The 12,475-nt window shown below is 41.3% G+C and overlaps 1 protein-coding gene across 1 annotated transcript in view; it reads right to left on the bottom strand.

Moving 5' to 3' along the window:
* The window catches only part of Magi2 (membrane associated guanylate kinase, WW and PDZ domain containing 2), a 1,438,642-nt gene that overhangs the window by 343,472 nt on the left and 1,082,695 nt on the right, over positions 1-12,475 (bottom strand). The window contains 1 exon segment of the mRNA XM_032907059.1: positions 10,330-10,387. Coding sequence (XP_032762950.1) covers positions 10,330-10,387 — 58 coding nt within the window.

The following is a 12,475-nucleotide window of genomic DNA, read 5'->3' as shown; positions in this document are numbered from 1 at the left end:
AGCAGACCTAATGCATGCCAAATGCTTCATAAAGGTAATTGCTAGCAGGGCACAGTGACATATGCTTGTAATTCTGGTACTTTGAGGGCAAAAGCAGGGGGATCACAAACTAAAAAATCTGAAGGTTACATCAGCCTATAAATCTGAGCAATCACCACCAGCACCAGCACCAGCACCAGCACCAGCACCACCACCACCACTACCACCGCCATTATCTGTTGAGTTATTTCTCAAGGTCAACTAATGTTAAGCGAGGGGACCTTCTTGGAGATTACATATGAGGTCAATGTATCAAACGAAATTCCTGGTAATACTACAGAAAACAAGGCAGTCGGTCAGTCTCTCCTATTATCTTACCAGTCTCAAAATATGGTCACTGTAAAAGTGAGGTGGAAAGACGCAGGGAACTTTGGTAACCTCTGTAAATGACTGGTTAATGGATAGCTGGACTAAGGTATTTTACGTTATCATCATTGGCTCAACAGGTGTGAACGAGTGTTTGAAAATAACAATGACGAGTGGTTTTCTTTTTTCTTTTTGTGGTAGTGGAAAATAAAGGCAGGACTTCACAGAGTTTAGGTAAATTTCTTACCACTGAGATAGAGCCCCAGTCCTCTCCTCCTTCTTTTTACTATGTATGAGACAGTGTCTCACTAAATTTTCCTCGCTGGCCTTAAACTCACTCTGATGCCCAGAGATGCCTTCAAACTTACATCCGTCAGCCTCAGCCTTCTGAGTTGTTGGGACTATAAGGCAGGCTGGTGAGTTTCTTCTAGATTAAACTTAGGTTAAAATCACTAACCTACATGCATATCCTAACAAATGGTGTTTCTCTCCCTGTATGATATGTTGCCTCAGCCCCCAAAGCACACTGGTGTTCTTGAGAGTTACAGATTCATTTTCTTTACATTGGAATTAAACATAAAATTTGATAAAGAAAATAGGAGGATTCCCCCCTTTTATTACACTAAGAGCTCAGTCTGTCTTTCAGCTAGTTAAGGATGAAGGTATCTGTTAACTGTAGTAAAAAGTTGTGCTTAACGATGTTGCTTTTATTCTTAAAAACAGAAAGGCATCCCTCCCTTTAATGCAGTCAGCTCTGATAATGTATAAGAATACTGCTCTTGGGTCTGGAGACTTAACACTTGGTCCTCTTAAAGAGGAATTGGGTTCTCAGCATCCATCCAGCTCCTCACAAGGGTCTGTAATCCCAATTCTAGGGGATCTGTCTCCTTCTTGTATAATTCCTGGGTTTTGAATGAATCTGTATATAAATATGCATGCATGCAAAGCATTTATACATGTAGAAAATAAACATTAAACATATTCTTATCATGATTTTGTCTAGAGATGTATCTTTTATCCTTCTTCATTTTCAATGACAACTTAGTACCAGTCTCAGGACTCTGTGTGTCAAGTGCATTTCTGCGTTTTCTCCATAGTTTATTGTAACAGTTCACCAAGGAAGTGTTCATTCCATAACACTCATTACCATTGTAATTATTAATACAAAATAATGGTGACATATGTTGCCATCTAGCCAAACAGAAGCAGAACTTGAATGGAAATACTTAAAAATTTTAAGTATGCTTTGATGTGCAGCTATAATGAGAGACTGATGAGGCTTAATAAAGGAAAATGGCCAGGTTTATCCATGCTAGCACAAGGTGCAGTGCATGGTCCTTGAGCTTTAAGAGACCTTAGCCATTAACCAATCTAAAGCATTCATTTAACAGGCCAGCGTCAGGGAGCTTACGTGAAACTCTGTGCCAACCTGTTTATCAGAAATCGTGCATACATAGGATGTGAACTATTACGACATCACGCTCCATGACACAAAGAAAGGATTCTGAAAAGAATTCTCTCAACTCACAACGAGGTGAATTACAGTTTTCATGTGGACTAGGGCGATTTATAGTTTGCTTTGCTGGATGGACATCACATGTTTTATTCAATTATAGAATCTTAGACATGGCGCCAATTCCCGATGCCTCGTTTTGTCCAGATTGTGGCAGACCTCTGATAATATTGATATCCCTCTAAGTTAAATATCCCTCTCTTCCCTAGCTATGAAAAAAAACCAAAGAACCAACCGCCTGAAAACTGCTTCAACTCCTGAAAGTATTCGTTGCTAACACAATGGTGTTCTTTTAGTATGCAAATCTCTAACACTGCACCGCCCTGGGTAACTTCAGGATAATTTTGACTCTGTGCAATTTTTACTTCGTGTGTTAACTTTAGAACTGTTTCTTAGGCTGAGAAGAGACTCTGAAGTCTTTCATGACAGACTGTTAGCAAGAGATCATCTCTAGATCCTGCACGGAATGCAGAAAGCTCACCTACTCTGCAGAGAAATTGTGTTCGTAAGGTAGAAGAGTTGTTTCGCAAATAATTGGACAATGAACGACTTATTACATGGCATTAGCAAGAGGCCAACAGAATGAGCCAAAGAAAGAAAGGCTCTGTGTCACTTCAGTACTCAGCTATCGGGAATATGGATCCCTCCTTAGGGAGGGCACTACCCATAGGCCTTTAAGCCCTCTTTCTGTAGAAATACCACTTCCCACACATCTCACATCCAGCTAGGAAAGTTGTCTGTGACTCCCATGAACAATAGCTCCTGGGTCTTGACATCCTCCCCATCTTCCTTTGCAAGGACACTGCCATGTTCTTCATGGTCTTATGGACAAAATAGATTAGCAGGAGGCATCCTGAACACAACAGCACGTACTGCCTCTACCTGTGGTATTTCTGCCCTTTTTCCCCTGGTCTGATGAGGACTCGGGGTCTGCGTACTCAATACAGCTGCCTCTGCCGTGAGTTTCCCCGCCCCGTTGCCACCCAGGGTCACTGTGTCGCTATTAGGATATTTGCCTGTATCTATCTTCTTTAAAAACACCCCAATAAGGGTTTCATTTAAATTCGTTAAAAATGCTTAAAGACAATTTGTCTACGCATATTTATCTTTGATGAGTGACAGTATGGTGCTCAACCCCAGATGATCTAACTTGACACACTTTTTAAACTTGAGGCTCAGGGGAAATCAGGGAAGACAGGTCAGAAGTACTCTAACTGCTGACAGGTACGGTCTTCTAGATTTGAGAGCGAAGCTGCAACCGTGCAATCCAACAACATGGCGGCTTAAACAAGACCTACGTGACGCTGTCAGCAGTTGACATGCCAGCCTTGACGGGGCCGTTTTCACAAGGTCCCAGGGCTGGATAAAGAGCTATAGCTGCTAATGTCCTCTAAAAGGGGAAATCGGTTCTCTCCGGGGATGAACTCCTTGATGGGCTATCTAATCCTACGTGGTGAGCGGTAAACTCGTGCACACAATACAATGTTAGATTGTACTATATTAGATATTATATATTCTATGTACATATATGTAACAATAATAACTGAAAGAGAAGACATCATGAACTTGAGACGGAGTGCAAGGACACGGGAGGAGTTGAGGGGTGGGGAGAGTAGTGGGAAATAATGGAAATCATTGTATGTATAAAATTCCCAAAGAAGACCTGACGCTAGAGTGGCAGTATCTTCTTATCTCTTGCTATTGTCTTGTTATCTATTAAAATTATGGAAGTTGGGGCTGGAGAGATGGCTCAGCGGTTAAGAGCACCGACTGCTCTTCCAGAGGTCCTGAGTTCAATTCCCAGCAACCACATGGTGGCTCACAACCATCTGTAAGGAGATCCGATGTCCTCTTCTGGTGTGTCTGAAGACAGCGACAGTGTACTTATATATAATAAATGAATAAATCTTTAAAAAAATTATGGAAGTTATCTGCCAAAAAATATCATGTGTTTACCTCACTAAGTTATTACAGACTCAGCTCTCTTAGAAAGCGTGAATCCTTGTCTTCCTCAGGTGGGGCGAACTGACACACAAAACTGACATCCACATGGCTCAATCAGGGAGAGCAAGAGGAGAAAGTCATCGTGTAGGGGGGAAGCAGCTGATTATATAGAACGTGTGTACTCCTGGATACAGACACTTTAACTTTCACGCATCTGCCAATATAAAGTATACGTCACCATTTCTAGTCTGGTACCTTTTGTCTCACCCCCAAAGTGTTTAGCTTCAGGGTCATTTAATAAATACTTTGCAAAGTATAAGACCTGAACAGCATCTCGAACGGCTGTTTCATTGGGGCCCATTTTGCTGATTCTGGCATAGCTCAGCCTTACTGGCCGTACGCCCTTGGAGAACTCAGAGGTTTGATTTTCCCTTCGAGAATGTGATGATTGGCATCTGGATTATTAATGTGAAAGCATGCTGAATGCTAAGCTGTGCCTTATCGCGGTTATTTCTAGAGTTACTATCACGAATTCCCAGCGACTTCAGATGACATAAATGCTAGGCACCCAGGCACTACAATCTCCTTGTATACATATGTCCCTGGAACCTCTATCTCTTCAGTAGCCCCAGACACACCACCCTCTTGCAGTCCTTCCTCAGAAACACCTGGCCTGTAGCATTATCAACAGTGCTGTTGTTACTCAGTGTGGTGCATTTCTGGCCATGACAATAAGTTATATGTATTTGAAAATCAAAATTTTCATTAAAACTGTTCACTTTGTGGGGTATATTGTGATCAGGAAGTTACTGGAAAGCCAGGTATTACCAAAAAAAAGAACACATGCACGCACGTGCACATGCGTGCACGCGCACACACGCACGCACACATACACTCCCCCACACACCACACACGTTATCTTCTTAGTAAACAGAAGATAAAAATCACATCATTGAATAACTATGGCAGACTTGTGCTACATACTAACAGTGGAGTGAAAATGCCTAGCTGTGTCCGAGTATTTCATCCTCGTGAGTTTCTCTGCTTTGAGGAAATGGAGTCCATACTCTATGCACAGTAAACACTTGCCCTCCTGCTGCGCTTTCTCTGTGTTTCTCTTCATCCTTTCCCCAATCTGCTACAATCTACCTACCCACGACCCAGGAAGCTGCAGGACTTGCATGCCAAGCCGCTGTGCAGCACATCCATGTGGCTAAGAAGACATAATGGAGAGGCCCCCAAACTGTTCGAAAAACACAGAATTCACCCAACATACTGGACCCTTTCGTTGTCCTGCCTTCTGTTTAGCATCTCCACTCACATTAATGTACAAGGCGGAGAAAACGCTTGCTTATTGAACAGGTATTAAAAATCACCAAACATATTCTGGGTGTTTAAGAAGAGAGCAGAACTGAAACAGTACCTTTGGGCCTCACCCAGGAGAAAGCAAGATTTTAGGCACTCTCCTCATTTTTAACTGTGCATGTTTTACACCTGTGCTTTAAAGAAAAACTTTAAAGCTAAGAGCCTTCCCCCTGCCTTGGAAAATTTAGAAAATGACTGAGGAGAACGGCAACCATGCACTGTGATTTTTTTTTTTTTTTTGGATCCAAGTCTCTTCAGCTACTTTCTGACGTCATACACCAGGGCAAAGCTCACTGCTAGCCAGGCAGTGGACGATTGTCCCTTAACGCTCAACGTGACGTTGATAGCAGGCAGCACCCTCGGGAACCGCACACGAGTAAATGGTTCATAGTAGCAGGTGTGTGACATCACGTGAGGAACTTTTAAAGCCTTGCATGAGAATCACATCTGTCAGTCCCCGCTATGATTTTAAATGCCGTTCTATGGCTGGCTTCTCTTCCTGTGCCAGAGGAGGCAGCTTGCAGAAAAGCCATCCCAGGAAACTGTGTCTCCTGGATAAGCTACTTAAGCAAATTGTGTAACTGCCATTAAAGCCGGAATGTAGCCAGCAGACATAATTTCACAAAGGGGGAGAGAAATCCATGTCTGTACAAAAGTCACAGCTGCTCAGTGCTACAGTTTGCACTTTCTGCATTAAATTTTTTCCCGTTCTTTATGACCGATGACAGTTACATGTCTAGTTAGCAGCTCCAGGACTTCTTAATACATTGCTAAGTGCAGTGCTAGCATGGATTCCGTGTCTATCAGGGAAACTGGCCTTACTTCTTCTGGCTGGCATTTAGATTCGAGCTCAGTCTAGCTGCCTGACGTGCAGATGACATGAGAGATATCAAGTAGGGCCCACTGTCCTTAAAATACAGTCCTATATGTTGCAAATGAGTGTCCCCAAGTTCTGGGATTAGACCCCACAACAGCGGGGCTTTACGTTTTGTTTTGGGTCTTGTTTCCTGCTCAGAAGCCCTCTTCACCGAAGCAGGCAAGGACCCGATGGATCATTAGTGCTTGTATTAAGAGCTCATTTGAAGGGGCTGGGTAGGTGGTGTGGCCTCCCACCCTTGAGCATCTTGCTGTGGAATTGCTTTAGATCTAGAGGGAGGTCATCCTGCTCTCAAAAGCGTCCTCACTGTTCCTAGTGTTGAGGCTGAAAGGCTTGTCTGGAACATTATGTGTTGTATGTGTGAAATTTACGGGAGTTATATTAGCAAGATTTGGAATCTGTGCTCTAGAGCCAAATGGCCTGTGGTCAGTATATGGTCCCTTGGGAATTAGCCGGCCTTTTTAGCATGTGTTTCCCCACCTGTAAACTGAAGGTCAATGTGGTGGAGGATTTTGAGCAACCCAGTCTATGGCACACTCTGTGCATGGAACTGGTAGTAACTATTTTGATGGAATGATGTTAAGGAGGAGGACTTCTTCCTCTGGACTCTTGGATATATCCCACCCATGATATTTAAAATTAATTTACATGGCACGAACATTATAACATACTGGGTAAGTTACAGCACTCAAAACCTTCAAAGTCAAGGCTTTGCGGCAGCCTAGCTGTGCAAACCGCCTTTGCCATTGGTTGCTAGAATTGTTATTTGCCTTGCTACTGGCAGGAAATGTGTGGAAGACAACTGGGTCTGAAGCACAGCACTGGTCTCAACTTGTAGATCTTGACTGAGGGCGGAGCCTGCTCTGCAGCTCCTATGCTGCCTTGGTGGCTGAGGACTATGGTGGCTGGCGACTATGGTGGCCATCCGTCTGTGTCTAGGAATGAAGAATGCAGGTTGTATGTTGTTTCTTAAACAACTGGACAAGGCGGATGCTTTTCATTATTTCGTAACCAGTCTTGTGATTGCATAAATGGATGTATGACTAATCACCAAAAGTGAGACGTCTACAAAAAATCCACTGCTCACTGCTACTACTGCCATTAACAGCATTAGGGAGCCAATGTTTTCTTGGGCATATATTGACAAAGATCTATAAAGATAACCTTGTTTTTCTCAATTTTATTTTTGAGCTTATAATTTAATTGCATTTCTGTCTTCTCTTTCTTCCCCCCAATCCCTTCCATATGCTCTGTCCCCAGTCTGTCTAATGTTACTTGTATGTGTGTCTTCAGGGCTCCCCATTTGAAAACAAGATTAACTGAATCTTAACGATTTTAAATAGGATTCCTTAAGATTCTACATTAATGTCATCACTGTAATTATGAATGATATGTTAATATGAGAGTGTGTTTGTGCTTACATGTATGTGCATGTGTACTCATGCATGCTTGTGATGGTGTAACTGAACCTAGAACTTTGAATATGCCAGGCAAGCACTCTACCACTGGGCGGAGTCTCAGAATGATAGCTTGTATTTTTTTTAAATCTACACTAGAAAACTTGATAATTTAATTTAGACTAGAAATGTATTACTTTATAAAATAATACAAGAAATTAGTAGACTCCCCCCAACTCCAAACAATTATACTGCATGAATGGCCTCTACTTGTGTATCTAATTGATAAGTTTCATAAGCAGGGCCTACTTTCAGAGCCAATATACACTGGTGTCAAAGGCAGAATAATAGAAATGATATAGTTTTTTAAAATCATGTAAATAGGGCTGGAGAGATGGCTCAGTGGTTAAGAGCACTGACTGCTCTTCCAGAGGACCTGAGTTCAATTCCTAGCAACCACATGGTGGCTCACAATCATCTGTAACAGGGATCCGATGCCCTCTTCTGGTGTGTCTGAAGACAGCTACAGTGTATTCATATACATAAAATAAATAAAATCTTTTAAAAAATCATGTAAATAGATATTCCAATGAAAACATATCACAAACTCTCTTTATTGTGATGGAAGATATTTCTTACTTTAGGTAGCATGAGTACATGCACATACACACATATTACAAACATACATGCATAAATACATACATACATACATACATACATACATACATACACACTAACTTTAGGTATTTAAAATATGCTGGCGAGTTTTCAGAAAGTATTTTTCTGAGAAATAGTTGGATAATGTTCTACTCAATGCTCTCTGTATGTTTAGATTATATGCTTATTTGTTTCAATTTTCTGCTTGGCCTGACATAGTCACACATCTTGTTACTAATAAAGGTCACTATCTGGAGTCCTGCAATCGCAAGGCCATGGCAAATAGCAGAACTTGATCAACTAGAGGGACATTAAGCTACTTTGATCCACCATTTTCTGACCCAATTAGACAAACGTGATTGAACATTGGAAATTAGTTTCAAAGGACATGAGGACAGATATGAAGAGATAATCCGAGGAATTAGAAGAGGGCAGGGATCAGCAAACGGGAACTTGCACACTGGAGCTGGCACACTTCCTTGCTTTTGTGACTAACACTTGGGCGCAGAGTTCCTCCCACATGTAGCTGATGGCAGTGGTTGCCTGTGCACTGGAAAAGATCAGGCTGGTGTGGATTCCCAAATATTCCCTACCTGGATCCTCATGGGTTTCCTAACACTGGGACAGAGGGGAAGGTTTTGTTCATTGATTCCAGAGGGTAATGTACTAAAAAGAGCTATGGCGTGTCACACATCTCAGTCCTGTGGAAGCACTCTAGACTTCAGATGCTACATGTTGAGGCATACTGCAATCTGGTCAAGTAGATTGAGGCAATTTAGGAGCGTTGGGTACGGGGCTGAGTGGTAGAGCACCTTCCCAGGCAGGTTTGATTTTGAGTGTGGCAAACCAATATGAACAAGTATCCAAGCTGGGACCTAGCAAACTTACTTTTCGATTAATTAAGGATAAAGTTCATTACTATTAAATCATGTGTTTTTGTTGATTATCAGTTTAATAGGACCCATTGTCCTTGTAAATATTTACACATGATATTCACCCTCTCCCTTTCAGCCTTCCCTCTTCTTTGGAATCAGGCATGATACTGTGGAGTTGCCTTCCTTTCTGTATCTATTGAGGGTCCAAACATTAGAGAGTAAGCACGGTGTTAGGAGACTGCTCGTGGTGAGTGAGCTGAATTCACCTTGACTGTAACTGTGGAAGGGATGAACTGTGGAGTCAAACTTGGGGCTTCAAGATGAGCATAGGGGTGATGGGTGTCAAAGTAATCGAGACAAGAGCTCAAGCAGGAGAGGCTCGGGGCAGTGAGGTTCACAGGTCCAGTTCGCCTGAACCTCTGCCTCAAAAAGATAGGCTGGATACCTAACAGAGGCCAGGACCTGCTTGAATACACAAGCACAGAAAGCTAGAGAAAGAACCATTAATCTATAACCCTTGACCACTGTGCTTCTGTTGAGGAGAAAAGGAGCTCAGGTTTGGTAGGCAGTGTGAGAGTCTTTGGCTGTCAACCCCTGCATTTCTTGGGTAGTATTTAAGTAGAAATGAAGTCAACTAATAATTGACTCTAATAATTTTAGGAGCACCACATGGTAGATAAAAGGTAGACATTCTCTACCAGAGGAGAGTGAGTGTTCCAGACAGTAAATCACATAATTCTTGAAAATTATGAATACCGTTTTTCCATAAGGAAAAAATATGTGTGGCAAATTAATCATTAGTAGATCTTTAGTCTGAATTAGATAATGTATAGATCCAGATAGCCTGTACTGTGATCAGGTATGTCAATGTAGTGCAGCAGCCAATGGGCAACACAAAAGAACACGGAAGCTATATTGTGTTCTTCTACAAAGGAGAAAGCATCAAACTTTTATTTTATACTTCAATAGGAAGGTGTGGCTGCTTCAGTTAATTGAATTCAGATCTGGTATAATAGCACATCTTTTTTTCGAACAAGCATCCAGCTCCCAACATTTTGATTTCAGAATGAAAAGGCGTTTACTTAAGTGTCTTTAATTATCATTCATTCAGAGGACCGGGTGGAACACACTTTCCAATTACTGTTTCAGAATCATGAGTCCGAGAGAAGGAACAACACATCAGCCAGCTGCAGAATCGAGAAACACAAGCCATGCCGGTAGATCCTTTCGTGGACATTTCAGAATCAGATGAAAGGGAATTAAAGGGGCCATTAGCCACACATGCTCGGTACATACACTGCTAACACAATTTCACAACGTATTAGTAACAAGTTAATATCGCGCTTAGAGACTTACTCGACATAGTAAGTGCCATATATAGGATCATCGATTTTTTCCCAGCCATATGGAAGCTCTGAAAAATAAAAAGTTATTTCTTTCAGTAAATAAAGAACAGAAAGCACAATTTTTCTAATAAAAAGTAATATAATTTAATTGTTCATAGATTAAATAAACGGTCTTTCAAGCAGAATAGAATGAGTAAAGCCGTCAGCATTTGCCTAAGTTTCAGACCCATTGTGGGAGCTATAAGAAGCATTGGCTTGAAGACTGGCAGTTAGAACCAGAGCTCTCTTCGCTGCAGGTTTCCTGCTGGGTCTGGTGTTTTGTTCCTGCCAAGCGGTAGGCTGGCATCTCATCATGCTATCACCATTTAGTGCGATACAGAAGGCAAACCACTTTACTGAGAGTGCATGGTGCTCGCTTATTTGTTTGTGCTGTGAAAGGAGCATTTTGGGATAAAGACCATATTTTGAAAATATATTTCTGAGGGTAGCAAACCGTTTGTGGTGACCAAAACAAAGAATGCTGTACATCCTCAACTGATACCCCACTATCGAGACGGTGATACATTCTCAGTTGATACCCTACAATCGAGATGGCGAGCACCATGCTGTTCCTGCCACACGGGTCGGAATTGGATGCTGCCAGGATGATGCTCCCCAGGTATCATTAAAAAAAAAATAATCTGAAAATTTCAATGTACTTTCCCGAGAATGTTTCTAATTCTCTAAGCTTAACATTAGTACATTCACACTGAGAATATCAATAAAGTTATAAATCTTACCACAGGCTAAAGCACGCTGTTTGAAAACAAAGGATTTACCTCTAATGCTGCTTTCTACATACACGGAACTGAGGTTTCCTAAGAAAGTCTGATGAATACAAAGAGCAGTTCATTCTCCTTGCCAAACATTAATTCTCTCTCTGTAACTCAAAAGCTAACTAATGTGTTCGATTGCCTGTGTGATATATTAAGAGACACTTAATAGTGTTATTATTATTGCAGTAACATATATTGCTATGGACAAAGCTAGCTTCTTGGGAAAAAATTAGAATTACCTACAATCTCACCATATAAAAACAACCACTGTTAATACATTTCAAATTGTATTCTACGTTTACAGGCTAATTTTTAATTAGAGTGCATATTATATGGCTTGATTTTTTTTTACTTGACAAAATATCAATGGTATGAACATGATTGCATGGTATCACTTTCAATATCACAAAACAGTAGTGTGGACGTGGCTTGGGTCTGTATCAGTTCACAGTCTTCTGTTGACTGAGGCAGACTTTTATTACGTACATCTGTGCAGGACACAACACACACCAAACCTTTTATCATTTTTCTATTCAATTTTGGATTAAAGGATATGCGCTCTTTTGCGTATATTTTATTTTTGAAAATGAGTATTAACATCCCCTCCGATCCCTCTCAGATACACCTGTCTTGCTCTCTCAAATCCATTGGCTCTGACCCTTATTTTTATAGCATTGTTACACAGAAAACAAACTACTTAGTCCCTATAATGTTATGTGTGCAAGTCCTGTACCTAAGGCAGAGAGAGCAGTACAGAAAATGGGGAAGGGATAGAAAGATTGTAAGATCCAGAGGACTAGAGAGTCTGCTGCAATAATGAATCTTCTAGAAGAAGTATCAGGGAAGCTACACTCATGGAGTTTCAGTGACATGACTACCTAAACAAGACTTGCCCAAGAGTGACATTAATACACATGCTGACATGGGAGGGGTGGGATTCTCACCACCCTAGACAGTGAGATACAGTAAACCAAGGAACGTTGAAAGCAGGAGAAATAGTCTTTACCAGAGAAGAGTGCCCAGATCACTTACCCAGTCAACTGGTCAGCCCTTTCTTGCTTGTTTGTTTGTTTTTTGATAAATGTTAGCCTGCCACCTTCCCATTTATAGGAGCACCAACTTATAGTCTCATTGCAAACATATGAAAGATGATTGTACCATTAATTATAGATTCACATTTCCTTGCCCCAACTTCTATGGATATATAGGTTTTGAGAGCTGACACAATGCCGTTACTCTCTTCTGTTTTGTGACATTTCAAGCTGAGTTGGAGAAGCTCTTTTAAGCTCAACACACGAGGAGTCTATAGTCAGTATGATCCACAAGAAAAGGGAAGAGAGA

The sequence above is a fragment of the Rattus rattus genome, chromosome 6 (assembly GCF_011064425.1).
Source record: "Rattus rattus isolate New Zealand chromosome 6, Rrattus_CSIRO_v1, whole genome shotgun sequence".
Lineage (NCBI taxonomy): Eukaryota > Metazoa > Chordata > Mammalia > Rodentia > Muridae > Rattus > Rattus rattus.
The sequence above is the reverse complement of the archived record's forward strand: the minus strand, read 5'-3'. Positions and strand labels throughout refer to the sequence as shown.